Source organism: Hemiscyllium ocellatum, chromosome 38 (genome assembly GCF_020745735.1).
Source record: "Hemiscyllium ocellatum isolate sHemOce1 chromosome 38, sHemOce1.pat.X.cur, whole genome shotgun sequence".
NCBI lineage: Eukaryota > Metazoa > Chordata > Chondrichthyes > Orectolobiformes > Hemiscylliidae > Hemiscyllium > Hemiscyllium ocellatum.
Window position 1 is genome coordinate 32775589 of NC_083438.1, and position 27916 is coordinate 32803504.

Consider the following 27916-nt stretch of genomic DNA (forward strand, 5'->3'; position numbering starts at 1 on the left):
AGAGAGAGGATCAGCATGGAGCTGTTTCTTTGACCAGTGGTCTCAAAAACCTGACTGCCCACTCAAACCAAACCAAACTCTGAACTGGGCAACTAGCCCCTCCCCTTTCATTGTACAAGTGTTTCAAAAGAAAGACTTAAAAAGCATTCTCAAGTAGATATTTACAGACACATTGGAACCTCTGCCATTACAACCCCTCTGAAAAACAACAAAGGAAAACATTCCTTTGTTAAAGGAACAGCATCATCATGTCCCCATGAACAATGAAATTTAAACATACAGGCTAACGATAGGTGGAAAATCACACATGTGAGTTCTGCCCCAGATGTTGAATAATGTTGTTACTTTTTGGTGTGGATAGGCGAATTTCCAAGTTATGATCTCAGAATTTATTGAATGTCTATACAGGACCATGTTTTTGCAGACAGAAAGGATAAGAAAATGTAGAAATTAGGTACAGGACCAGACCCTCCAAGCCAACATGGCCTTGTCTGATCCTCTGTCTCAATACCACGCTCTCACGCTCTCCCCAAACACCTGAACACCTTTGGTCTCTAGATAGGTAGCTATGCATTTCTTTCTTAAATATATTCAGTGACCTGGCCCGCACAACATTCTGTGGGAAGATTCTCCTATCCTCTGAATGAAGGAGTCTCTCCAAATTTCCATTCGAAATGGTCCACTGTACAATGTATGCTGAGTCTGTGATGCCCTGCCAGGGGAATGATGTCTCCACATCCAGTCTGTCCAGTTCTCAGTATTGAATATGTTTCAACGAGATCCCCTTTCATTCTAAGCTGTAGTGAATACAGGCCCAGTTGACTGAATACCACCTTGTGTGACCACAAGGGACATCCTAAACCCATCAACGTGTTGTATAATTTGAGGATTTGTTTTTCTAGTTCCCAACGCATGGTTCGCAGACACAGAGATCAAGAAACAGATCAGCATAGCTACGAATTAAGTCCCCTGAATAATTGTAATGCTGAGACCAGGATATCAATTGACCAAGAACATCGACTGACCAGGGTGTGTGGATAGGTATGTTTTGTGATACAATGATAAAGGGAACATAGAGTCATAGAGATGTAAAGCACAGAAACAGACCCTTCAGTCCAACCCGTCCATGCCGACCAGATATCCCAACCCAATCTAGTCCCACCCGCCAGCACCCGGCCCGTATCCCTCCAAACCCTTCCTATTCATATACCCATCCTGACGCCTTAAATGTTATAATCGTACAAGCATCCATCACTTCCATACACGTACCACCCTCTGTGAAACAGTTGCCTCTTAGGATTTTTTTTATATATATCTTTCCCCTCTCACCCTAAACCTCTGCCCTCTAGTTCTGGACTACCTGTGGCCAGGAAAATTACTTTGCCTATTTATCCTATCCATGCCCCTCATGATTTTGTAAACCTCTATAACCCCTCAGCCTCTGATGCTCCAGGGAAAACAGCCCCAGCCTGTTCAACCTCTCCCCGTCGCTCAAACCCTCCAACCCCTGGCAACATCCTTGTAAATCTTTTCTAAACCATTTCAACATCTTTCCGATAAGGAGACCTGAACTGCATGCAATATTCCAACAGTGGCCTAACCAATGTCCTGTACAGCTGCAACATGACCTCCCAACTCCTGTACTCAATACTCTGACCAATAAAGGAAAGCATACCAAACACCGCCTTCACTATCCTACCTACCTGCAACTCCACTTTCAAGGAGCTATGAACCTGCACCCCACGGTCTCTTTGTTCAGCTACACTCCCAAGGACCTTACTATTAAGTGTATAAATCCTGCTAAGATTTGCTATCTCAAAATGCAGCACCTCGCATTTATCTGAATTAAACTCCATCTGCCACTTCTCAGCCCATTGGCCCATCTGGTCATGGTGTAATATGAGGTAACCTCCTTCGCTGTCCACTACACCTCCGATTTTGGTGTCATCTGCAAACTTACTAACCACACTTCCGATGTTCATATCCAAATAATCCAATATAAATGATGAAAAGTAGTGGACCCAGCACCAATCCTTGTGGCACTCCACTGGTCACAGGCCTCCAGTCTGAAAAACAACCCTCCACCACCACCCTCTGTCTTCTACCTTTGAGCCAGTTCTGTATCCAAATGGCTAGTTCTCCCTGTATTCCATGAGATCTAACCTTGCTAATCAGTCTCCCATGGGGAATCTTGTTAAACACCTTACTGAAGTCCATATAGATCACATCTACTGCTCTGCCCTCCATCAATCCTCTGTTACTACTTCAAAAAACTCAATCAGGTTTGTGAGACATGATTTCCCACGTACAAATCTGCTCTCAACAGCACTGTCCCTGCAGTGGGGTGGGTGACCTTATGATGCTACATAACATCAAAATGAACATGGTGTTCTGCATATCTTAACCATTGATTGGTACTGTCTTCCATTTTGAGACATGGGTGTTGGTGCAGAGAGGTTGAGAGGTGACCTTGAAAGGTCTTTAACATGAGAAAAGGCTTCAATGAAGATGCTTTCATTTCTGAAGGGGAGACTAGGACGAGGGGCTTTTGATAGAAGACAGTCCCCAATAAATCCAATTGGGAATTCAGGAGAAACATCTTTCCTCCAGGGAGTGGGGGATATGTGGGACTCACTCCCACATGGAGTTTGCGGGGGGGGGGGGGGAGAGAATGTGGGACTCGTTCCCATGGGGGGTGGGGGGGGATGTGGGCCTCGCTCCCACATGGAGTTTGGGGGGGAATGTGGGACACACTGGGAGTGGGGAAATATGGCACTTAGTCACAGGAAGTTGGGGGGAATGTGGGCCTCGCTCCCACAGGGAGTGGTCCAGGTGAACTGTGGGATTGAAGAGGGTAAAGCTAGACAAACATGATAGGAGGTGGGGAGGGTGTGTGTGTGTGGGGGGGAAGATGAAGCGAGGGGTTTGGGTGCCGGCTGATGTGGAACCAAAGCCTGAGCAGAACGGTTTGGTTCGGCAAAAATGATCAGAGTCCAGATTAGAGTGGTGCTGGAAAAGCACAGCAGGTCAGGCAACATCCTGGGGCAGGAAAATTGACGTTTTCACCAGGAATGAAGCCAGGGAGCCTCTGGGGTGGAGAGAGAAACGGGAGGGGCTGGTTAGGCTGGCTGATCAATTTTTATCCTGTAACATCTTTGTAACTTTGTCATTTGTTTTTATATTTCAGGGTGTAAACACTATTCGGCCATGAAGAAATATCTGACTGAATCTGAACCTGACTAGTGTTTATGTTCTGGACTCCTGTTTTTATATGTTTTAAATAAAAAGATTAAAAATGTATTGTTGCCGTTATTGGAGTTTGTTTCCTTTACAGGATCTCTTTTAAACCCCCACCCTTCCTTCTATTTATCTCTCAGCCCCCTTTCTCATCCCCAGCATTCCTGATGAAGGCCTTATGCCTGAAATGTTGACTCTCCTACCCCTCGGATGTTGCCTAACCTGCTGTGCTTTTCCAGCAACACACTCTCGACTCTGATCTCCCGCATCTGCAGCCCTCACTGCCTCCTCTAAGACCTCATCATTTTAACAAGTTGCATTATAGGAAGTGAGTAAGTCAGACAAAAATTGGGCCACTATTGGGAAGAAGAGCAGTGGATAAGGGAGAGGGTGGGGACATCGTGGAGGTCTCCCCAGTGTCCCGAGGTTGATATCGATCCCTCATTAAAATAAACCAGATGACCTGGGTCATAGTCGCACTGCTGACTGTAAGATCTGCTAAAGTGCAGAAGTGACCAGAACTCAGGAAACTGGATTCAGAATTCGAATTTGGTTTATTGTCACATGTACTCACAGGAATACGGTGAAAAGGTTACAAGTCTCTGCTTACGACTCCATCTTGGGTATCAAGGCACAGATTCGAGTACAAATTCTTAGGGGAAAACGATGAGAAAAATAAGTGCAGCAATAAATTACAAAATAGTTAAAGATGACTTTGAAATAACAATCCTTCCAAAGAACAAAGTAAATGTGCAGCCCAGGAATAGGCCCTTCAGCCCTCCAAGCCTGTGCCGATCCGAATCCACTGTCAAAACCTGTCACTGATTCCTAAGGATCTGTGTCCCTCTGCTCCCCACCTCCTCGTGCATCTGTCCAGATGCACCTTAAATGAATCTACCATGCCTGCCTCTGCTGGCAACATGTTTCAGGCACCTACCACCCCTCTGTGTAAACTACTTTCTGCGGATATCCCCCTTAAACTTTTCATTTCCTTGAACACATGACCACTTGTTACTGAATCCCTCACCTGGGAAAATGCTTAGCTCTATCCATCCTGTCTATATCCTTCATGATTTTGTAAACCTCAATCAGGGGGTGTTTGATGGGAGACAGTGTAGGGGGAGCTTTACTCTGTATCTAACCCCATGCTGTCCCTGTCCTGGGAGTGTTTGATGAGGGGGACTGTGTGGAGAGAGCTTTATTCTATATCTAACCCTGTGCAGTCCTTATCCAGGGAGAGTTTGGTGGGGGACAGTGTAGAGGGAGCTTTACTCTGTCCCCCATCAAACACATCCAGGACACGGATAGCACGGGGTTAGATACAATGTAGATGGAGCTTTACTCTGTATTTAACCCCATGCTGTCACTGTTCTGGGATTGTTTGATGGGGGACAGTGTAGAGGAGCTTTACTCTGTATCTCTCCCCGTGCTGTCCCTGCCCTGGGAGTGTTTGATGGGGGACAGTGTAGTGGGTGCCTTACTCTGTATCTCTCCCCGTGCTGTCCCTGCCCTGGGAGTGTTTGATGGGGGACAGTGTAGTGGGTGCTTTACTCTGTATCTAACTCTGTGCTGTCCCTGTCCTGGGTGTGTTTGATGGGGGACAGTGTAGAGGGAGATTTACTCTGTATCTGACCCCATGCTGTCACTGTCCTGGGAGTGTTTGATGGGGGACAGTGTAGAGAGAGCTTTGCTCTGTATCTGACCCCATCTGTCCCTGTTCCAGGCATCTACCATCCTCTGTGTAAAGTACTTTCCGTGTGTATCCTCCTTAACCTTTTCACCTCTCAACTTGAACACGTGATCTCTTATTATTGAACCCCTCACCCTGGGAAAATGCTTAGCTCTATCCACCCTGTCTATATCCTTCATGATTTTGTAAACCTCAATCAGGTCCACCCACAATCTCCTTTTTTTTCGAAGGAAAACAATCCTAACCTACTCACCCTTACTTCATAGCTAGCACCTTCCATACCAGGCAACATCCTTGTAAACCTTTTCTGCGCTCTCTCCACAGCGTCACCATCCTTTTGGTAACGTGGTGACCAGAACTGTACACAGTATTCTAAATGCGGCCAATTCAAAGTCTTGTACAATTTGAACATGACCTGCCAGCTCTTATACTCAATACCGCGTCCAATGAAGACAAGCATACCATATGCCTTCTTGACCACTCTATCCACCTGTGCAGCAACCTTCAGGGTACAATGGACCTGAACTCCCAGATCTCTCTGCTCATCAATTTTTTCCCAAGGCTCTCCCGTTTACAGTAAAGTTCGCTCGAGAATTAGACTTCGCAAAATGCATCACCTCACATTTACCCGGATTGAACTCCATCTGCCACTTCTCCGCTCAACTTCCGACCCAGACGGTGTCGGGTTCCACCTCGAGGTCAGGGGTCATGGGCTGCAGAAGGTGTCCCGAGGTGGGGAAAGGCCCTAGGGAAGGCAGGGCTTTAGCTGTGGATTGTACATGATCCGGTGGGAAGCAGAGTTTGTTCATGGGGAAATGTACTGGGCTGGTATTCCTGTACATCTTCAGCCCACGTCCTTACAGATGGAAAGAGGTCATGGGTTTGGAAGGTGCTGTCTCAGGAGCCTTGGTGAGTTCCTGCAGTGCCTCTTGTATTTGGTATACATTGCTGTTACTGAGTGTTGGGGTGGTAGATGGAGTGGATACATTGCCAATCCAGTGGTTTTGTCCTGGATAGTGTCAAGCTTCTTGAGTGTGCTCTGAAGAGTCATTTAGACTCGAAACATGAGCGTGCTGTCTCTCCATGGATGCTGCCTGACCCCGCTGTGACCTCCAGCATTTGTTGTGCTCAGGACACATTCCAGCATCTGCAGCCATTCACTCTTCCTGCTTGAGTGGGTATTGTGCTCACAGCTGCCCCCCTGTGGACATTAGGCCTCCAGCAAGTTAATTTTCACTTTGTTCCAGTGTCAATGTTGGAGACTGGGGACAATGGAAGACAGATTTACTCTGTATCTGTCCCTGCCCTGGGAGTGTTTGATGGGGGACAGTGTAGAGGGAGCTTTACTCTGTATCTAACCCCGTGCTGTCCCTGTCCTTGGGAGTGTTTGATGGGGGACAGTGTAGAGGGAGCTTTACTCTGTATCTAACCCCATGCTGTCCCTGTCCTGGGAGTGTTCCAGGCACCTACCATCCTCTGTGTAAAGCACTTTCCGTGTGTATCCTCCTTAACCGTTTCACCTCTCAACTTGAACACCTGATCTCTCATTATTGAACCCCTCACCCTGGGAAAATGCTTATCTCTATCCACCCTGTCTATATCCTTCATGATTTTGTAAACCTCAATCAGGTCCCCCCTTTTTTCTAATGATAACCATCCTAACCTACTCACCCTCACTTCATAGCTAGCACCTTCCATACCAGGCCACATCCTTGTAAATGTTTTCTGCACCCTCTCCACAGCGTCACCATCCTTTTGGTAATGTGGTGACCAGAACTGTACACAGTATTCTAAATGCAGCTGATCCAAAGTCTTGTACAATTTGAACATAACCTGCCAGCTCTTATACTCAATACCGCGTCCAATGAAGACAAGCATACCATATGCCTTCTTGACCACTCTATCCACCTGTGCAGCAACCTTCAGGGTACAATGGACCTGAACTCCCAGATCTTTCTGCCCATCAACTTTTCCCCAGGCTCTCCCGTTTACAGTAAAGTTCGCTCAAGAATTAGACTTCGCAAAACGCATCACCTCACATTTACCCGGATTGAACTCCATCTGCCACTTCTCCACTCAACGTCCGACCCAGACGGTGTCGGGAACCACCTCAAGGTCAGGGTTCATGTGCTGCAGAAGGTGTCCCGAGGTGGGGAAAGGCCCTAGGGAAAGGCAGGCCTTTAGCTGTGGATTGTACATGGTCCGGCGGGAAGCAGAGTTTGTTCATGGGGAAATGTACTGGGCTGGCATTCCTGTACATCTTCTGCCCACGTCCTTACAGATGGAAAGTGGTCATGGGTTTGGAAGGTGCTGTCTCAGGAGCCTTGGTGAGTTTCTGCAGTGCCTCTTGTATTTGGTATACATTGCTGCTCCTGAGTGTTGGGGGTGGTAGATGGAGTGGATACATTGCCAATCCAGTGGTTTTGTCCTGGATAGTGTCAAGCTTCTTGAGTGTGCTCTGATGAAGAGTCATTTAGACTCGAAACATGAGCATGCTGTCTCTCCATGGATGCTGTCCGACCCCGCTGTGACCTCCAGCATTTGTTGTGCTCAGGACACATTCCAGCATCGCAGCCATTCACTCTTCCTGCTTGAGTGCGTATTGTGCTCACAGCTGCCCCCCCGTGGACATTAGGACTCCAACAAGTTAATTTTCACTTTGTTCCAGTGTCAATGTTGGAGACTGGGGACAATGGAAGACAGATTTACCCTGTATCTGTCCCCGTGCTGTCCCTGCCCTGGGAGTGTTTGATGGGAGACAGTGTAGAGGGTGCTTTACTCTGTATCTAACCCCGTGCTGTCCCTGTCCTAGCAGTGTTTGATGGGGGACAGTGTAGAGGGTGCTTTACTCTGTATCTAACCCCAAGCGGTCCCTGTCCTGGGAGTGTTTGATGGGGGACAGTGTAGAGAGAGTTTTGCTCTGTATCTAACCCCATGCTGTCCCTGTCCTGGGGAGTGTTTGATGGGGGACAGTGTAGAGGGAGATTTACTCTGTATCTGACCCCACGCTGTCCCGGGCAGTACCATCCTCTGTGTAAAGTACTTTCCATGTGTATCCTCCTTAACCGTTTCACCTCTCAACTTGAACACCTGTTCTCTCATTATTGAACCCCTCACCCTGGGAAAATGCTTATCTCTATCCACCCTGTCTATATCCTTCATGATTTTGTAAACCTCAATCAGGTCCCCCCTCAATCTCTTTTTTTCCCTAATGATAACCATCCTAACCTATTCACCCTCTCTTCATAGCTAGCACCTTCCATCCCAGGCAACATCCTTGTAAACCTTCTCTGCACCCTCTCCACAGCGTCACCATCCTTTTGGTAATGTGGTGACCAGAACTATACACTGTATTCTAAATGCGGCCGATCCAAAGTCTTGTACAATTTGAACATAACCTGCCAGCTCTTATACTTAATACCGCGTCCAATGAAGACAAGCATACCGTATGCCTTCTTGACCACTCTATCCACCTGTGCAGCAACCTTCAGGGTACAATGGACCTGAACTCCCAGATCTCTCTGCTCATCAATTTTTTCCCAAGTCTCTCCCCTTTCCAGTAAAGTTCGCTCGAGAATTAGACTTCGCAAAATGCATCACCTCACAGTTACCCGGATTGAACTCCATCTGCCACTTCTCCGCTCAACTTCCGACCCAGACGGTGTCGGGTTCCACCTCGAGGTCAGGGGTCACGGGCTGCAGAAGGTGTCCCGAGGTGGGGAAAGGCCCTAGGGAAAGGCAGGGCTTTAGCTGTGGATTGTACATGATCCGGTGGGAAGCAGAGTTTGTTCATGGGGAAATGTACTGGGCTGGCATTCCTGTACATCTTCAGCCCACGTCCTTCCAGATGGAAAGAGGTCATGGGTTTGGAAGGTGCTGTCTCAGGAGCCTTGGTGAGTTTCTGCAGTGCCTCTTGTATTTGGTATACATTGCTGTTACTGAGTGTTGGGGTGGTAGATGGAGTGGATACATTGCCAATCCAGTGGTTTTGTCCTGGGTAGTGTCAAGCTTCTTGAGTGTGCTCTGATGAAGAGTCATTTAGACTCGAAACATGAGCGTGCTGTCTCTCCATGGATGCTGTCCGACCCCGCTGTGACCTCCAGCATTTGTTGTGCTCAGGACACATTCCAGCATCTGCAGCCATTCACTCTTCCTGCTTGAGTGGGTATTGTGCTCACAGCTGCCCCCCTGTGGACATTAGGACTCCAGCAAGTTAATTTTCACTTTGTTCCAGTGTCAATGTTGGAGACTGGGGACAATGGAAGACAGATTTACTCTGTATCTGTCCCTGCCCTGGGAGTGTTTGATAGGGGACAGTGTAGAGGGAACTTTACTCTGTATCTAACCCCGTGCTGTCCCTGCCCTGGGAGTGTTTGATGGGGGACAGTGTAGAGAGAGCTTTACTCTGTATCTAACCCCGTGCTGTCCCTGTCCTGGGAGTGTTTGATGGGGGACAGTGTAGTGGGAGCTTTACTCTGTATCTAACCCCATGCGGTCCCTGTCCTGAGAGTGTTTGATGGGAGACAGTGTAGAGAGAGTTTTGCTCTGTATCTGACCCCATGCTGTCCCGGGCAGTACCATCCTCTGTGTAAAGTACTTTCCGTGTGTATCCTCCTTAACCTTTTCACCCCTCAACTTGAACACGTGATCTCTCATTATTGAACCCCTCACCCTGGGAAAATGCTTATCTCTATCCACCCTGTCTATATCCTTCATGATTTTGTAAACCTCAATCAGGTCCACCCACAATCTCCTTTTTTCCCTAATGATAACCATCCTAACCTACTCACCCTCTCTTCATAGCTAGCACCTTCCATACCAGGCAACATCCTTGTAAACCTTCTCTGCACCCTCTCCACAGCGTCACCATCCTTTTGGTAATATGGCGACCAGAACTGTACACTGTATTCTAAATGCGGCCGATCCAAAGTCTTGTACAATTTGAACATGACCTGCCAGCTCTTATACTCAATACCGTGTCCAATGAAGACAAGCATACCGTATGCCGCCTTGACCACTCTATCCACCTGTGCAGCAACCTTCAGGGTACAATGGACCTGAACTCCCAGATCTCTCTGCTCATCAATTTTTTCCCAAGTCTCTCCCGTTTCCAGTAAAGTTCGCTCGAGAATTAGACTTCGCAAAATGCATCACCTCACAGTTACCCGGATTGAACTCCATCTGCCACTTCTCCGCTCAACTTCCGACCCAGACGGTGTCGGGTTCCACCTCGAGGTCAGGGGTCACGGGCTGCAGAAGGTGTCCCGAGGTGGGGAAAGGCCCTAGTGAAAGGCAGGGCTTTAGCTGTGGATTGTACATGGTCCGGTGGGAAGCAGAGTTTGTTCATGGGGAAATGTGCTGGGCTGGCATTCCTGTACATCTTCTGCCCACGTTCTTACAGATGGAAAGAGGTCATGGGTTTGGAAGGTGCTGTCTCAGGAGCCTTGGTGAGTTTCTGCAGTGCCTCTTGTATTTGGTACACATTGCTGCTACTGAGTGTTGGGGGTGGTAGATGGAGTGGATACATTGCCAATCCAGTGGTTTTGTCCTGGATAGTGTCAAGCTTCTTGAGTGTGCTCTGATGAAGAGTCATTTAGACTCGAAACATGAGCGTGCTGTCTCTCCAAGGATGCTGTCCGACCCCGCTGTGACCTCCAGCATTTGTTGTGCTCAGGACACATTCCAGCATCTGCAGCCATTCACTCTTCCTGCTTGAGTGGGTATTGTGCTCACAGCTGCCCCCCTGTGGACATTAGGCCTCCAGCAAGTTTATTTTCACTTTGTTCCGGTGTCAATGTTGGAGACTGGGGTCAATGGAAGACAGATTTACCCTGTATCTGTCCCCGTGCTGTCCCTGTCCTGGGAGTGTTTGATGGGGGACAGTATAGAGAGAGCTTTACTCTGTATCTGACCCCGTGCTGTCCCTGTCCTGGGAGTGTTTGATGGGGGACAGTGTAGAGGGAGCTTTACTCTGTATCTAACCCCGTGCTGTCCCTGTCCTGGGAGTGTTTGATGGGGGACTGTGTAGAGGGAGCTTTACTCTGTATCTGACCCCGTGCTGTCCCTGTCCTGGGAGTGTTTGATGGGGGACAGTGTAGAGAGAGTTTTGCTCTGTATCTGACCCCATGCTGTCCCTGTCCTGGGAGTGTTTGATGGGGGACAGTGTAGAGGGAGCTTTACTCTGTATCTAACCCCGTGCTGTCCCTGTCCTGGGAGTGTTCCAGGCACCTACCATCCTCGGTGTCAAGCACTTTCCGTGTGTATCCTCCTTAACCTTTTCACCCCTCAACTTGAACACGTGATCTCTCATTATTGAACCCCTCACCCTGGGAAAATGCTTATCTCTATCCACCCTGTCTATATCCTTCATGATTTTGTAAACCTCAATCAGGTCCACCCACAATCTCCTTTTTTCCCTAATGATAACCATCCTAACCTACTCACCCTCTCTTCATAGCTAGCACCTTCCATCCCAGGCAACATCCTTGTAAACCTTGTCTGCGCTCTCTCCACAGCGTCACCATCCTTTTGGTAATGTGGTGACCAGAACTGTACACAGTATTCTAAATGCAGCTGATCCAAAGTCTTGTACAATTTGAACATGACCTGCCAGCTCTTATACTCAATACCGTGTCCAATGAAGACAAGCATACCATATGCCTTCTTGACCACTCTATCCACCTGTGCAGCAACCTTCAGGGTACAATGGACCTGAACTCCCAGATCTCTCTGCTCATCAATTTTTTCCCAAGTCTCTCCCGTTTACAGTAAAGTTCGCTCGAGAATTAGACTTTGCAAAATGCATCACCTCACATTTACCCGGATTGAACTCCATCTGCCACTTCTCCGCTCAACTTCCGACCCAGACGGTGTCGGGTTCCACCTCGAGGTCAGGGGTCATGTGCTGCAGAAGGTGTCCCGAGGTGGGGAAAGGCCCTAGGGAAAGGCAGGGCTTTAGCTGTGGATTGTACATGGTCCGGTGGGAAGCAGAGTTTGTTCATGGGGAAATGTACTGGGCTGGCATTCCTGTACATCTTCTGCCCACATCCTTACAGATGGAAAGTGGTCATGGGTTTGGAAGGTGCTGCCTCAGGAGCCTTGGTGAGTTTCTGCAGTGCCTCTTGTATTTGGTATACACTGCTGCTACTGAGTGTTGGCGTGGTAGATGGAGTGGATACATTGCCAATCCAGTGGTTTTGTCCTGGATAGTGTCAAGCTTCTTGAGTGTGCTCTGATGAAGAGTCATTTAGACTCGAAACATGAGCGTGCTGTCTCTCCATGGATGCTGCCTGACCCCACTGTAACCTCCAGCATTTGTTGTGCTCAGGACACATTCCAGCATCTGCAGCCATTCACTCTTCCTGCTTGAGTGCGTATTGTGCTCACAGCTGCCCCCCTGTGGACATTAGGCCTCCAGCAAGTTAATTTTCACTTTGTTCCAGTGTCAATGTTGGAGACTGGGGACAATGGAAGACAGATTTACCCTGTATCTGTCCCCGTGCTGTCCCTGTCCTGGGAGTGTTTGATGGGGACAGTGTAGAAGGAGCTTTACTCTGTATCTAACCCCGTGCTGTCCCTGTCCTGGGAGTGTTTGATGGGGACAGTGTAGAGGGAGCTTTAATCTGTATCTAACCCCGTGCTGTCCCTGTCCTGGGAGTGTTTGATGGGGGACAGTGTAGAGGGAGCTTTAATCTGTATCTAACCCCGTGCTGTCCCTGTCCTGGGAGTGTTTGATGGGGGACAGTGTAGAGGGAGCTTTAATCTGTATCTAACCCCGTGCTGTCCCTGTCCTGGGAGTGTTTGATGGGGGATAGTGTAGAGGGAGCTTTACTCTGTATCTAACCCCGTGCTGTCCCTGTCCTGGGAGTGTTTGATGGGGGATAGTGTAGAGGGAGCTTTACTCTGTATCTAACCCTGTGCTGTCCCTGTCCTGGGAGTGTTTGATGGGGGATAGTGTAGAGGGAGCTTTACTCTGTATCTAACCCCGTGCTGTCCCTGTCCTGGGAGTGTTTGATGGGGGACAGTGTAGAAGGAGGTTTACTCTGTATCTAACCCCGTGCTGTCCCTGTCCTGGGACAGTGAGGTCAGTGTGGAATGTGTTGTGATTGTAATGAGGTCAGTTTGGTGGATGTCACAGAATAGGAGTTCCCTGATTGGGGCTGTTAAGCTGGTCCCATCAGGGAGCCCTGACTGACAGATAGAAACAGGTATGCCAGGGGTTCTGCTCACTCTGAGAGCTGGTTCTGAGCTCGCTGGACAGTGTAATGTTATTGTCCCAGTATCAAACGGTGTCCTTTTAAAATTCATTTGTGGGACTTGGGTGTCACTGACTGGCCAGCATTGATAGCCCATCCCTATTTGCCCTTGAGAAGGTGGGGGTGAGCTGCCTTCTTGAGCCGCTGCAGTCCATGTGCTGTGGGTAGACCCACAATGCCCCTGAGGGAGGGAATTCCAGGATTCTGGCCCAGGAAGGAACAGCTGATATATTTCCAAGTCGGGATGGTGAGGGGAGGGGAACCTGCAGGAGGGTGGGGTTCCCATGTACCTGCTGCCCCTTGTCCTTCCAGATGGAAGTGGCCGTGGGTTTGGAAGGTGCTGCCTGAGGGCCTTTGGTGAGTTCCTGCAGTGGGTCTTGTAGCTGGTACACACTGCTGTTACTGAGGGTGGGTGGGGGGAGGGAGGGGATGGTACACACTGCTGTTACTGAGGGGTGGTGGGGGAGGGAGGGGATGGTACACACTGCTGTTACTGAGGGGGGGTGGGGGAGGGAGGGGATGGTACACACTGCTGTTACTGAGGGGGTGTGGGGGGAGGGAGGGGATGGTACACACTGCTGTTACTGAGGGGGGTGGGGGGGGGGGGGGGGGCGGGGAGGGGATGGTACACACTGCTGTTACTGAGGGAGGGTGGGGGGGAGGGAGGGGATGGTATACACTGCTGTTACTGAGGGGGGGTGGGGGAGGGAGGGGATGGTACATACTGCTGTTACTGAGCGTCGGTGGAGGGAGGGAGGGGATGGTACACACTGCTGTTACTGAGCGTCGGTGGGGGGAGGGAGGCGATGGTACACACTGTTGTTACTGAGTGCCGGTGGGGGGATGGAGGGGATGGTACACACTGCTGTTACTGAGGGTCGGTGGGTGGAGGGAGGGGATGGTACACACTGCTGTTACTGAGCGTCGGTGGGGGGAGGGAGGGGATGTTTGTGGATGGGACTTATTTCTGCGCTGACGAGAGGAAATCATGCCCCTGAAGAGATTTGCTCCTAAGTGTCGTCTTTGAGTTGTGATCCACATTTCTGGCATCATGCTGTTATTTGGGAAGTGTGATTCACTTGAGTCCAGTATGTGGAAGGAATGCTTTAGGTTTGTGTGGCAAATGACATTGGGCCGGATGACTGCAACAATTCATTGTCCTGACTGCTTGTGGAGCCAGAGCTTTTTCAGTTACTAGGGGCCTTACTTTCCCCAAGGCTCGTGATACCAAAAGCTTTCAAGGGTTGATGGATTTAGCGGAGGAATATTATGGCCCCAAGCCTCTTCTGACATGGTATTGGTTTTACTCGGCAGACTGAGAACCAGGGAGATCTCTGTCGGGAGTTTTGACCGGGTTAAGACGACAGGCAGAGGCATGAGATTTCAGTCTGATCCTTAATGAGATGCTGAGAGGTATGTGGAATTAATGATGTAATTGGGCAAAAGCACATCCCAACTGGACTTCAAACAGGCATTTCCGACTGGAAAATTGGTATTGGAAAATGCAGCAAGTGGAGCACGTGATTTGGAGTGTATTTTCATGGAAGTGTACACACTCGCTAATCCGACTGCTTGGGGAACACCACTCAAGTGTAACTCAGGGCTGGACCGAGGGACTGTAGCTCAGCTGACAGCAAAACCCCAAAGCCAAGCGAAATGGTCGAAATTTTCTTGAGGATCTGGACTGACAGGCCATTGTAGTTGCTGCCAGTATGCCAGCAAGAGGCCTCAATAGGTCTGACTTGAATATCCTGTATTCTAGGAGAGCGCACACCCTGGAACGTCCACCTGCAACTGGTTCGGGACAGTTAAATCGCTTAGCAACATCCAAATCCGAACCAATCAAAATGAAGGTGATTGAATGGTCACCCAGTTCTTATAGAGGTTGATACCAGCGCGGCGCTGTATCAGCGATAGTGGGACCAGTCTTTATGACAGTTCAGGGAGGAGCAAGTGGGGACTGCAGATGCAGGAGATCAGAGTCGAGAGTGTGTTGCTGGAAAAGCACAGCAGGTCAGGCAGCATCCGAGGAGCAGGAGAATCGACGTTTCGGGCACAAGCCCTTCGTCCGGAATGAGGAAAGTACTCTCTGGACTCCATCTCTTAAGTTAGTGTAAGACTTTGTCAAGGCTGAGAACCTATACCGGGGAACCATTACAAATTAAGGGTACAACTTCAGTTCCAGTCTTTGATGAGAAACGAAGAGTTACTGACCGGAGTAAAAGACTCACGCCCAATCTTAACAGGATGAAATTGGTTGGCACAACATTTCTCGATGAGAAAATGGCTGCCTGAGAGAATGTCCTGATGAAATACCTGGACGTTTTTCAGGGAAGAGGTTCTAAGAATTGTCAAAGGAAACCAAGGCTACCTTCCATGTTGACCAGGAAGTAGTTCCACGATTCCGGGAGGTCCGCCCCGCTGTCATTTGCATTATGGGTAAAAGGAGAGTCAGAAATTAGGAGGCTGGACAGTGAAGGGATCATCCAACCGCTCCGGTTTGTGGAATGGGCCCTGTGGGTCAGGATTGGGAAGCCTGATGGAATTGGTTGCCTCTGTAGGCATGGGCTGGCTCAGTGGTTAGCACTGCTGCCTCACAGCGCCACGGACCTGGGTTCGATTCCAGCCTCGGGTGACTGTCTGTGTGGAGTTTGCACATTCTCCCCGTATCTGTGTGGGTTCCCTCTGGGTGCTCCGGTTTCCTCCCACAGTCCAAAGATGTGCAGGTTAGGGTGGATTGGCCATGCTAAATTGTCCCATAGTGCCCAGGGATGTGCAGGTTAGGGTGGATTGGCCATGCTAAATTGTCCCATAGTGCCCAGGGATGTGCAGGTTAGGGTGGATTGGCCATGCTAAATTGTCCCATAGTGCCCAGGGATGTGCAAGTTAGGGTGGATTGGCCATGCTAAATTGTCCCATAGTGCCCAGGGATGTGCAGGTTAGGGTGGATTGGCCATGCTAAATTGTCCCATAGTGCCCAGGGATGTGCAGGTTAGGGTGGATTGGCCATGCTAAATTGTCCCATAGTGCCCAGGGATGTGCAGGTTAAGGTGGATTAGCCATAGGAAATTACCCATAGTGCCCAGGGATGTGCAGGTTAGGGTGGATTGGCCATGCTAAATTGTCCCATAGTGCCCAAGGATATGCAGGTTAGGGTGGATTGGCCATGCTAAATTGTCCCATAGTGCCCAGGGATGTGCAGGTTAGGGTGGATTAGCCACAGGAAATTACCCATAGTGCCCAGGGATGTGCAGGTTAGGGTGGATTGGCCATGCTAAATTGTCCCATAGTGCCCAGGGATGTGCAGTTTAGGGTGGATTAGCCACAGGAAATTACCCATAGTGCCCAGGGATGTGCAGGTTAGGGTGGATTGGCCATGCTAAATTGTCCCATAGTGCCCAGGGATGTGCAGGTTAGGGTGGATTGGCCATGCTAAATTGTCCCATAGTGCCCAGGGATGTGCAGGTTAGGGTGGATTGGCCATGCTAAATTGTCCCATAGTGCCCAGGGATGTGCAGAGTAGGGTGGATTAGCCACAGGAAATTACCCATAGTGCCCAGGGATGTGCAGGTTAGGGTGGATTGATGAGGTATTGTACAAGGTCTGCCCCGGGTCACCATTTATCTGCATGACATGCTAATAACCAGGAAGAGCAGTAAAGAGCATTTGGAGAACTTGGTAAAATTGTGCTTAAATGTTTCTCCAAGGGAGGTGTGCACTTTAGGAAGGTAAAAATGTGCATTCCAGTCCCCCCAAGTGACCTCCTTGGCTTACAGAGCCGACGAGACCAGATTACACCCATTAGGAGAGTAACTGAGAGTGGTCAAAGGTATCCCAGTTCCCTTTCTGTGGGCTGCTGGTTTATTACGGAAATTCATAAGTTGCCTCACATCCATCCGTCTGATGTTGAGAAAGGGGAAGCCGCCATTTCTAGCCTGTTGCTTATTGCCCTCGAGGGGGGTTGATATGAGTCACCCTCTTGTACCTCCATTTGGACATCCACCGTGCTGTTAGGAGGGCAGACCGTCCCTGGGTTTTGACCCAGCAACAGTGAAGGAACCCACAAGGTCAGGGGTGGTCCGTGCGTCATTGTGATCTCTGAACATGGTTTTAATACCGACCCTGTTCTGGATTAGTGGTGCTGGAAGAGCACAGCAGTTCAGGCAGCATCCAAGGAGCAGCGAAATCAACGTTTTGGGCAAAAGCCTTTCATCAGGAATAAAGGCAGAGAGCCTGAAGGGTGGAGAGATAAGCTAGAGGGGGGTGGGGGTGGGGAGAGAGTAGCATAGAGTACAATGGGTGAGTGGGGGAGGGGATGAAGGTGATGGTCCGGGAGGAGAGGGTGGAGTGGATAGGTGGGAAAGGAGCTAGGCAGGTAGGACAAGTCATGGGGACAGTGCTGAGCTGGAAGTTTGGAACGAGGGTGAGGTGGGGGAAGGGGAAATGAGGAAACTGTTGGAGTCCACATTGATGCCCTGGGGTTGAAGTGTTCCGAGGCGGAAGATGAGGCGTTCTTCTTCCAGGCATCTGGTGGTGAGGGAGGGGCAGTGAAGGAGGCCCAGGACCTCCATGTCCTAGGCAGAGTGGGAGGGGGAGTTGAAATGTTGGGCCATGGGGCGGTGTGGGCGATTGGCGACCAGCTGTGAGGTATTGGCGCGGCCGTACTTGGAGTATTGTGTACAGTTCTGGTCACCCCATTACAGGAAGGATGTGGAAACATGGGAGAGGGTTCAGAGGGGATTTGCCTGGTATGGGGGGAAGGCCTGACGAGGAAGGGCTGAGGGACTTGAGGCTGTTTTCGTTGGAGAGAAGAAGGTTGAGAGGGGACTTAATTGAGACGTATAAGATAATCAGAGGGTTAGATAGGGTGGACAGGGAGAGCCTTTTTCCTCAGGATGGTGATGGCTAGCATGAGGGGACATAGCTCTAAACTGAGGGGGTGATAGATATAGGACAGATGTCAGAGGTAGTTTCTTTACTCAGAGAGTACTAGGGACGTGGAATGCACTGCCTGCATAGATCTGCCAACTTTAAGGGCATTTAAATGGCCATTAGATAGACATATGGATGATAATGGAATAGTGTAGGTTAGATGGGCTTTGGATTGGTTCCACAGGTCAGCACAACATCGAGGGCCGAAGGGCCTGTACTGCGCTGTAATGTTCTATGTTCTCTCTCTGCCCTGCCCAACCTCCCAAGTAGAGATCGTTGACTTTCCTTTGACTCTTTTAAACTGAGTAAAGCGATCTCAGCCCTGTCCCCAATCAACGCTTCCTGGACGGGTTTGAGGTGCAGAGGGAATTAAAAAGGGGTTGCGCACATGTTTCCCACATTGGGAGAGGGGGTGCGTTGGCCATGTTTCAGGAAATACACTTTGCCGGTGACGGTGTGTTTTCAGGATGTCCTGAGGCGGGGAGAGGCGCTAGAGAAATGCAGGCCTTCTGCTGCACTCCCAGATGGTGTTGTAGGCTGTGCTCACTGCTGCCCTCCCGTGGACAGCGCCCCCCACAGCAGCTTCTGTGGAGTTCCTGCTCCATTTCACTGTGGCTGGCTGCTTGTGGGTCTGTGGGCTGGGTGCAGTGAATGGGGCAGAGTGTTGTTGAGGGAGGGTGGGTGGGGGTAGGGACCAACTCGGAGATCCCTGGCGAGTGGGCAGTCAGGGTGGGTTGAGTCTAGGGGCCGAGGGGAGGGGGGTGTGCGGTCACTGAGGAGGAGAGATGTGGGGGGGGGTTAATACACTGTACTGGAGGGGTTGTTGATGGGTGGGTGGGTGGGGGCAGATGCAGTCAGTTCTGGAGTGACCCCCCCCAGAGTCAGACCAGGTTTTAATTTTGTTTACCATTTCCAGGTCAACTCTCAATCCCCACCAGCTTAGAATGTGGAGGATGTGACCCTTCGGCCCCCAATTCTGAACTAACCCCCTCTGCCTGCACATGCTCCCTTTCCATCCACTCCCTGCCTGTTCACGTGTCTGTCTAAATGTCTCTTAAATAAACCCCTGCGATTCGAACATTGGCTCTACGCCAACTCACTTTTACGAGAGACCTACATTAGCAGCTGTTTTCAGAAATCCGAAGAGTTATGGATGAACTTTTCCCGTATCAATTAATGCTTCTTCACCATATACCATGTCGGATCATGAAAGGTTTCAGAGGAATACTCTACTTTCGGATAGTGGGAGATACCACTATAGGGTCAGTATAGAGGTGAGGGGCCGAATGTCCCCCTTCTGCACTGTGTCGGTGGAGCGGTGGTCTTGCTTGGTGTTGGATGCTCCTGGTTATGATGCTAGTGCTTGTGCATTGAGAGGGAGGGGGTAGGAGGCAGGGGGACTACAAGCAGGGGACACCCCCCCCAGCTTTGAAAGGAGTTTGGGAGGTTGACTCTGAGGATGGACAGAGACAGAGACAGAGAGAGAGAGAGAGAGAGAGAAAACGCGATCGCACTGATCAGTTCTGACTTGAGTAAAGCTGCCCCCGAGAATTGCAAAATACCCTTTCTGAGCTATATACAGTTCTGAAAAGGAAACTGGTGTTTCCTTTCGGTGTACTTACTCCGCTGATAAAGCTGCGTTTTGCTTAATTCCAGAGAGTTGTCTCTCTCCGTGTCTCTGTCACTGTCTCTGTCTCTGTGTGTGTGTTTCTGTCTCTCTCTCACCCGCCCACTCTGTGTCTCTGTCTCTCTCTGCCTATCTCTCTCTCTCCCTCTCTCTGTCTATCTCTCTCTCTCCCTCTGTCCGTCTCTGTCGCACTCTCTCTCTCTCCTCCCCATCTGTCCTCTCTCCCTCACTCTCCCTGTCCTCTCTCTCTCTCTCCTCTCTCTTTCACCCTCTCTCCCCCTCTCTCTGTGTTTGTCCCTCTCTCTCTCTGTACTCTCTCTTTTTCTCTCCCTCTCTCTCTCTCTCTCTCTCTCTCTCTTCCTCCCCCGTCAGTCCTCTCTCCCTCACTCCCCCTGTCCTCTCTCTCTCTCTGTTCTCTTTCTGTCTGTCTCCCTCTCCCTCCCTCTCCCTCCCTCTCTCCCGATGTCTGGGTCCTCCTTCAGCATGGTCTTCCCTGAACAGACAGTCGCTGAGACACAGTTCTGCCCTCTTGCCAGGCAGCCTCTGGCTGTGCCCAGCGCCAGTGACGGGGCAGGGTGGCAAACTCGCAGGACGAGGGTGGTGGGTCCTCTGGAAGATATCGCCTCTGCTCTCCGACGGAGGAAAGTCATCGTGAGGAGCAAGCAGAGGCTGAGTGTGTCTTCCCTGCTGCTAGCTGCCGTGGGGATTGGATTAATGATGGCCAGCACTGAGCTCTGTCTATACGACACCAGCCCGGTGAGTAACCACTCCCTCAGCATTTCGCTCTCATTTACTCACTGACTGTGGGATGTGAGCATCTCTGACTGGGCTCAGCTTTCATCGCCCCATCCCTCATTACCCCCTCTTCATAGGATCATAGAATCCCGACAGCGTGAAAGCAGGACATTTAGCCCAACAATTCCACAACGACCCTCTGAAGGGTATCCCACCCAAATGCTAAATTACCCATAATGCCCAGGGATGTACAGGTTAGGGTGGATTGGCCATGCTAAATTGTCCCATAGTGCCCAGGGATGTGCAGGTTAGGGTGGATTGGCCATGCTAAATTACCCATAGTGCCCAGGGATGTGCAGGTTAGGGTGGATTAGCCATGCTAAATTGTCCCATAGTGCCCGGGGATGTGCAGGTTAGGGTGGATTGGCCATGCTAAATTGTCCCATAGTGCCCAGGGATGTGCAGGTTAGGGTGGATTAGCCATGCTAAATTGTCCCATAGTGCCCAGGGATGTGCAGGTTAGGGTGGACTGGCCATGGGAAATTGTCTAGGAGAAAGTGAGGACTGCAGATGCTGGAGATCGGAGCCTAGATTAGTGTGGTGCTGGAAAAGCACAGCGGGTCAGGCAGCATTCACAGAGCAGGAGAATCGATGTTTCGGGCACATGCCCTTCATCATCCCATATTGTCCAGGGATGTGAAAGTTAGGTAGTTTAGCTTTGGGAAATGCAGGGTTCAGGGAGTGGGTGTGAGTGGGATGCTCTTCAGAGGCTGATGTGGACTCAGTGGGCTGAATGGCCTGCTTTCACATTGTAAGGATTCTCTGAATTCAGTCACTTCTGACTGTCCTAAACATCAGAGGGTATAGTCCTGGCCTGTCTAATCTTTCCTTAATAGGCAATCTCTCATTCCACGTATTAGTCCAGTTAACCCTTTCTGAACTGGTCCCAATACTTTAGCATCCCTCTGTAAACACATTCATCCATCCTGTACACAATATTCCAAATGTAGCCTCACCAATGCCCTGGATCATTAAAGTTACCCTTCCTACCTTTGCAAATAAAACATTCCATTCTCCGAGCTTTCCTGACTTCCTGCTGTCCCTGTCTCACCATAATCTGTGATTCATGTACAAGGACCCTCAGATCACTCTGGTACCTCTCACTGTTTCCCTCACAGTTTTTAATCTTTTTGCTGAAGTGAGTAAATGTACTTGTACCTTCTCTCATGAAAACTCATGCAAAATATTTCTTTAATCCACCTGCTCTCTCATTATCCTCCATTACAAATTCCCCAGACATGTTTTCTGTAGGATCAACACTTTGCTGATATCAAGTCAGGGAGATGTACAGCACAGAAACAGGCCCTTCGGTCCAACCCGTCCATGCTGACCAGATATCCCAATCCAATCTGGTCCCACCTGCCAGCACCCGGCCCATATCCCTCCAAACCCTTCCTATTCATATACCCATCCAGATGCCTTTTCAATGTTGCAATTGTACCAGCCTCCGTCACTTCCTCTGGCAGCTCATTCCATACACGCACCACCCTCTGTGTGAAAAAGTTGCCCCTTAGGTCTCTTTTATATCTTTCCCCTCTTACCCTAAACCTATGCCCCTCTAGTTCTGGACTCCACCACCCCAGGATTTGGATGTGAACATAGGAGGTACAGTTAGTAAGCTTGCAGATGACACCAAAATTGGAGGTGTAGTGGACAGCGAAGAGGGTTACCTCAGATTACAACAGGATCTGGACCAAATGGGCCAATGGGCTGAGAAGTGGCAGATGGAGTTTAATTCAGATAAATGTGAGAAGCTGCATTTTGGGAAAACAAATCTTAGCAGGGCTATGCACTTGTCTATTCATCCTATCCATGCCCCTCATGATTTTAGAAACCTCAATAAGGTCACCCCTCAGCCTCTGACACTCCAGGGAAAACAGCCACAGCCTGTTCAGCCTCTCCCTATAACTCAAACCCTCCAACCCTGGCAACATCCTTGTAAATCTTTCCTGAACCCTTTCAAGTTTCACAACATCTTTCCAATAGGAAGGAGACCAGAATTGCACGCAATATTCCAACAGTGGCCTAACCAATGTCCTGTACAGCCGCAACATGACCTCCCAACTCTTTGACTCAATACTCTGACCAATAAAGGAAAGCATACCAACGCCTTCTTCACTATCCTATCTACCTGCGACCCCACTTTCAAGGAGCTATGAACCTGCACTCCAAGGTCTCTTTGTTCAGCAACACACCCTAGGACCTTACCATTAAGTGTATAAGTCCTGCTAAGATTTGCTTTCCCAAAATGCAGCACCTCACATTTATCTGAATTAAACTCCATCTGCCACTTCTCAGCCCATTGGCCCATCTGGTCCAGATCCTGTTGTAATCTGAGGTAACTCTCTTCACTGCCCACTACACCTCCAATTTTGGTGTCATCTGCAAACTTACTAACTGTACCGCTTATGCTCGCATCCAAATCATTTATGTAAATGACAAAAAGTAGAGGACCCAGCACCGATCCTTGTAACTCTGTTTTTGTAAATATGTGAAGCAACGTTTCAGCTCTGTTTTTATATTTTTGACCAACTGTTTCTCGTTCTCTGTTTTTTAATAATTTGCATAATGATATGGCTTTCTTCTGAGTTTGATACTGTCTGTGAGTTGGTGGGTCTGATCCTCAGAAATGTTTTTCATGGTTCAGATGTATCCATTCTGCACTTTCTGGATTATCACCTGAAATATCATCCACCGCAGAAACTTGGAAAGATTTCCTTCATTGACTCCCCCGCCTCACTCCTCTCCTCCTTCCAAAAGGAACACCCCAAGCTTTAGGGCAGCACAGTGGCTCAGTGGTTGGCACTGCTGCCTCACAGCGCCAGGGACCCGGGTTCGATTCCAGTCTCTGACGACTGTCTGTGTGGAGTTTGCACATTCTCCCCGTGTCTGCGTGTGTTTCCTCCGGGTGCTCCAGTTTCCTCTCACAGTCCAAAGATGTGCAGGTTAGGGTGGATTGGCCTGAGTTAAATTACCCATAGTGCCTAGGGATCTGCAGGTTAGGGTGGATTGGCCATAGGAAATTGTCCCATAGTGCCCAGGGATGTGCAGGTTAGGGTGGATTGGCCATAGGAAATTGTCCCATAGTGCCCAGGGGTGTGTAAGTTAGGGTGGATTGGTCATGCTAAATTGTCCCATAGTGCCCAGGGATGTGCAGGTTAGGGTGGATTGGCCATGCTAAATTACCCATAGTGCCCAGGGATGTGCAGGTTAGGGGGATTGGCCATGCTAAATTACCCATAGTGCCCAGGGGTGTGCAGGTTAGGGGGGATTGGCCATGCTAAATTACCCATAGTGCCCAGGGGTGTGCAGGTTAGGGTGGATTGGCCATGCTAAATTACCCATAGTGCCCAGGGATGTGCAGGTTAGGGTGGATTGGCCATGCTAAATTACCCATAGTGCCCAGGGATGTGCAGGTTAGGGTGGATTGGCCATGCTAAATTACCCATAGTGCCCAGGGGTGTGCAGGTTAGGGTGGATTGGCCATGCTAAATTGTCCCATAGTGCCCAGGGATGTGCAGGTTAGGGTGGATTGGCCATGCTAAATTACCCATAGTGCCCAGGGATGTGCAGGTTAGGGTGGATTGGCCATGCTAAATTGTCCCATAGTGCTCAGGGATGTGCAGGTTAGGGTGGATTGGCCATGCTAAATTGTCCCATAGTGCCCAGGGATGTGCAGGTTAGGGTGGATTGGCCATGGTAAATTGTCCCATAGTGCCCAGGGATGTGCAGGTTAGGGTGGATTGGCCATGCTAAATTACCCATAGTGCCCAGGGATGTGCAGGTTAGGGTGGATTGGCCATGCTAAATTGTCCCATAGTGCCCAGGGATGTGCAGGTTAGGGTGGATTGGCCATGCTAAATTACCCATAGTGCCCAGGGATGTGCAGGTTAGGGTGGATTGGCCATGCTAAATTGTCCCATAGTGCCCAGGGGTGTGCAGGTTAGGGTGGATTGGCCATGCTAAATTACCCATAGTGCCCAGGGGTGTGCAGGTTAGGGTGGATTGGCCATGCTAAATTACCCATAATGCCCAGGGATGTGCAGGTTAGGGTGGATTGGCCATGCTAAATTGTCCCATAGTGCCCAGGGATGTGCAGGTTAGGGTGGATTGGCCGTGCTAAATTACCCATAGTGCCCAGGGATGTGTAGGTTAGGGTGGATTGGTCATGCTAAATTGTCCCATAGTGCCCAGGGATGTGCAGGTTAGGGTGGATTGGTCAGGGATAAATGTAGAATAACGGAGAAATGGGTCTGGGTGGGTTACTCTTTGAAGGGTCAGTATGAACTTGTTGGGCCGAAGGGCCTGTTTCCACAGTGTCGGGATTTTCTGACCCTATGACTCTGATTGTAGAATTGGCAATTTGACTGCATGGGGCTCGACCTCCCCTCTGCAGCGCTACCTCCAACGTGCCTCTGTCCGTTGCCCCCTCCCTCGCTCGTCTCTGTCCCGAAGATGCTGCTTTTGAGCTCAAAAGAGGGCAGTATTTCCTGGCTGACAACTCACTGTAAGGTGTCTACACCGTGAAACCAGGCCCTTCGGCCCGACCTGCCATGCTGTGCCCAGCTTTCACAATTAAACGCGTCCCATTTGCGTACGTTTGGTCCCTATCTCACCCCCCCACCCCCCTTCCTTCCCATCACCACCCTCTGTGTGAGAAAGCTGCCCCTCTGGACCCTTCTGTATCTCTCCCCCTCTCACCTCAAACCCGAGCCCCTCCAGTTTTAGATTCCCCTACCCTGGGGAAAGGCTGTCAGCTATCTACATTATCGATGCCTCTCAAGATTTGATAGACCTCTATAAGGTCACCGCTCGGTCTCCTACACTCTGCAGAAAAATGTCCCAGACTTTCCAACCTCTCTATACCACACAAACTCTTCCAGCCCCGGTTGTTAAACCTCTCTACGCTCTTTCTAATTTATGAATACCGTTTCTCTGTATTATACTGCACACAGTATTCCAAAATGGCCTCCCCAATATCTTGTACTGCTGCAACATGACATATACCCAATGTTCTGACTGATTAAGGAAACATGTCAAAAGTTCATTAATTATTTTAGTTAAAAAAAAGTACCGTGGTGTCCGAAATAAAACTGTTAAAGTTGTTATCGCCACACTCCAGTCAGATAAGAAACAGTCCCCAAATACGTTCTGTGAATGCTTCCTCATAGCTACCCCTGCCAATCTGACTATTCCAATCTCCATGAAGGTTAAAGTCACCTCCAATTAATTTGTTATTATGCCCTTATTATCTCCTGATTGATTCTCTGTACCACCATAAAGCTACTTTGAGGAGACCTTGAGACCACACCCTTGTCTTCTCCCCCATTTTTATCCCTTACCTCCATCCATATCGTCCGATTCAAGATCATTTCCTGCTGCTGTACAGATTCCATGCTGTTCTAATAACGCCAACCCACCATCTTTTCCTTTCTGCCCAACCACCTGAGTTGTCACGTACCCTTTTAATGATTACCTTCCTGCCTTTAATCTCCTTGTAATCATGTGACCACAAACACATCCCAGTCCAATCTTCCATCCATCGACTCTGTCTACACTCCTCTCTGCCTCAGAAAGGATGCCAACATCATCAAAGACCTGATTATATTCCCTTCCATCGGGCAGAAGATACAGAAACATAAACACACGTACTAACAGATTCAAGAACAGCTTCTTCCCCACTGTTATTGGCGTTCTGAATGGAACTCTCAAGTTTTAAATGTCATGTTGATCTCGCTGTGAGAGCACCTTCTCTGCAGCCATGACATTGCGTTCCCCGTTCTGTTCCATTACCCCTTTGGATTGTGTGATCTTACTGCAAAACAAAACTTTTCACTGTATTGAGGTACAAATGACAATGATAAATCAAATTAAATCTGCAACGGTTATGAGATCATACCCATCAGCCTCTATGTGTGCTGTTAATTGTTTTTATTAAATACCATTTACCTTTAAGTAGAATAAAAGCGAAGTAATTTTGTTCTTTGCCCCCTTTGATCCTATTCGCCGTTTGTATCCTCTGTCCCATGCTTTATCCTAATAACTGCCCCTATAATAATGCCATATCCTTTTGCTTAGTTGGCTACATCTCCCTCTCCCAAACCCCTCCCCTCCAATTAAATTAAAGCCCTCCCTACACCATCAGGATATTGGTTACAGCACAGATCAGGTGAAGCCTGTCCCAGAAGATCAGCTCCCCCCTCTTACCCGAGGACTTTAAATTGTACATTTATCCAATGAAACTCCAGCCCATTGACTCAATCGATCGAGATCGCTTTGTAATCTTAGGTAGCCTTCTTCACTCTCCACAATGCCGCCAATTTCTGTGTCATCCATTAACTTGTTAACCATGTCTCCTATATGCTCATCCAAATCATTGGTATAAATGAGAAACAAGTGCCCCCTGCATCGATCCCCGTGGAACATCGTTGGTCACAGGTCTCCAGTCTGAAAAAACAACCCACCGCCACCACTCTCTGCCTCCTGCCTTTCAGCCAGTTTTGTATCCACTCGGCCAGTTCACCCTGAACCCCATGTGATCTGACTTCCCTCATTAGTCTACCATGTGGAATCTTGTCCAAGGCGTTACGAAAATCCACATAAACTGCTCCGCCCTCAGCAACCTTCTGGGTTGCTTCCACAAAAAACTCAATCAGGTTTGTGAGACACAGTTACCCACGCCGACTGTCCCTAATCATTCCTCGCCTCTTCCAATACGTCTAAATCCTATCTCTCAGAATCACCTCCAACAACGTACCCACCAGCGAAGTCAGACCCTTCTTACACAAAGACATGACATTAACCATGCCCCAGTAATTCAGTATCTCACCCACAGTTATAGAAGATGCTTAGGGGGCCCTGTAATTTCCTCCCTAAGACCATAAGACGTAGGAGTGGAAGTAAGGCCATTCGGCCCATCGAGTCCACTCCGCCATTCAATCACATTCAACTCCACTTACCCGCATTCTCCCCGTAGCCCTTAATTCCTCGAGACATCAAGTCATTCCACAATGTCCTGGGATACACCTAATCAGGTCCCGGAGATTTATCCACCTTTATATTTTTCAAGACCTCCAGCACTTCCTCTCCTGTAGTGGGAACCGTCAATATTTATTAACAGCTCCTATTTCTTTCTCCATAGTGAAAATAGATGCGAAACATCCATTTAATGTCTGCTCCCCCTATCTCCTGATTTACCGCAAATCAATTTGGCTGTGGCTCAGGGAGCTGTCCAGGGGATGTTTTCGTAGTAATTTAGGAAAGGTGACCCTGTGGACAAAGCACAAAATGAGTTATTTCAGTCAGAAGGTCACCAAGGGGAAATACGGTGCCACTCTGCATCTGGAATGAAAATGTGCAGAGATGGCTGGTGAACACATA

At 49.2% G+C, this 27916-nt stretch overlaps 2 protein-coding genes across 7 annotated transcripts in view; both read left to right on the forward strand.

Moving 5' to 3' along the window:
- LOC132833968 (uncharacterized) overlaps positions 1 to 3265 on the forward strand; it is an 89249-nt gene extending 85984 nt beyond the window's left edge. For 3 of the 4 annotated variants that reach the window (XM_060852672.1, XM_060852670.1, XM_060852674.1), the window contains 2 exons: positions 903 to 1029; positions 3188 to 3265. In XM_060852672.1, the coding sequence (XP_060708655.1) occupies positions 903 to 1029; positions 3188 to 3211 (151 nt within the window). In that variant the 3' untranslated portion in view covers positions 3212 to 3265. Of the gene's footprint in view, positions 1 to 902; positions 1042 to 3187 lie in introns of all 4 variants that reach the window. The other variant, XM_060852673.1, reaches the window with a different exon arrangement.
- A 13930-nt stretch (positions 3266 to 17195) lies between these two features.
- The window catches only part of LOC132833863 (small conductance calcium-activated potassium channel protein 3-like), a 36353-nt gene continuing 25632 nt past the window's right edge, over positions 17196 to 27916 (forward strand). For 2 of the 3 annotated variants that reach the window (XM_060852493.1, XM_060852495.1), the window contains exon 1: positions 20413 to 20497. In XM_060852493.1, coding sequence (XP_060708476.1) covers positions 20456 to 20497 — 42 coding nt within the window. In that variant the 5' untranslated portion in view covers positions 20413 to 20455. Of the gene's footprint in view, positions 17250 to 20412; positions 20498 to 27916 lie in introns of those variants that run through there. The other variant, XM_060852494.1, reaches the window with a different exon arrangement.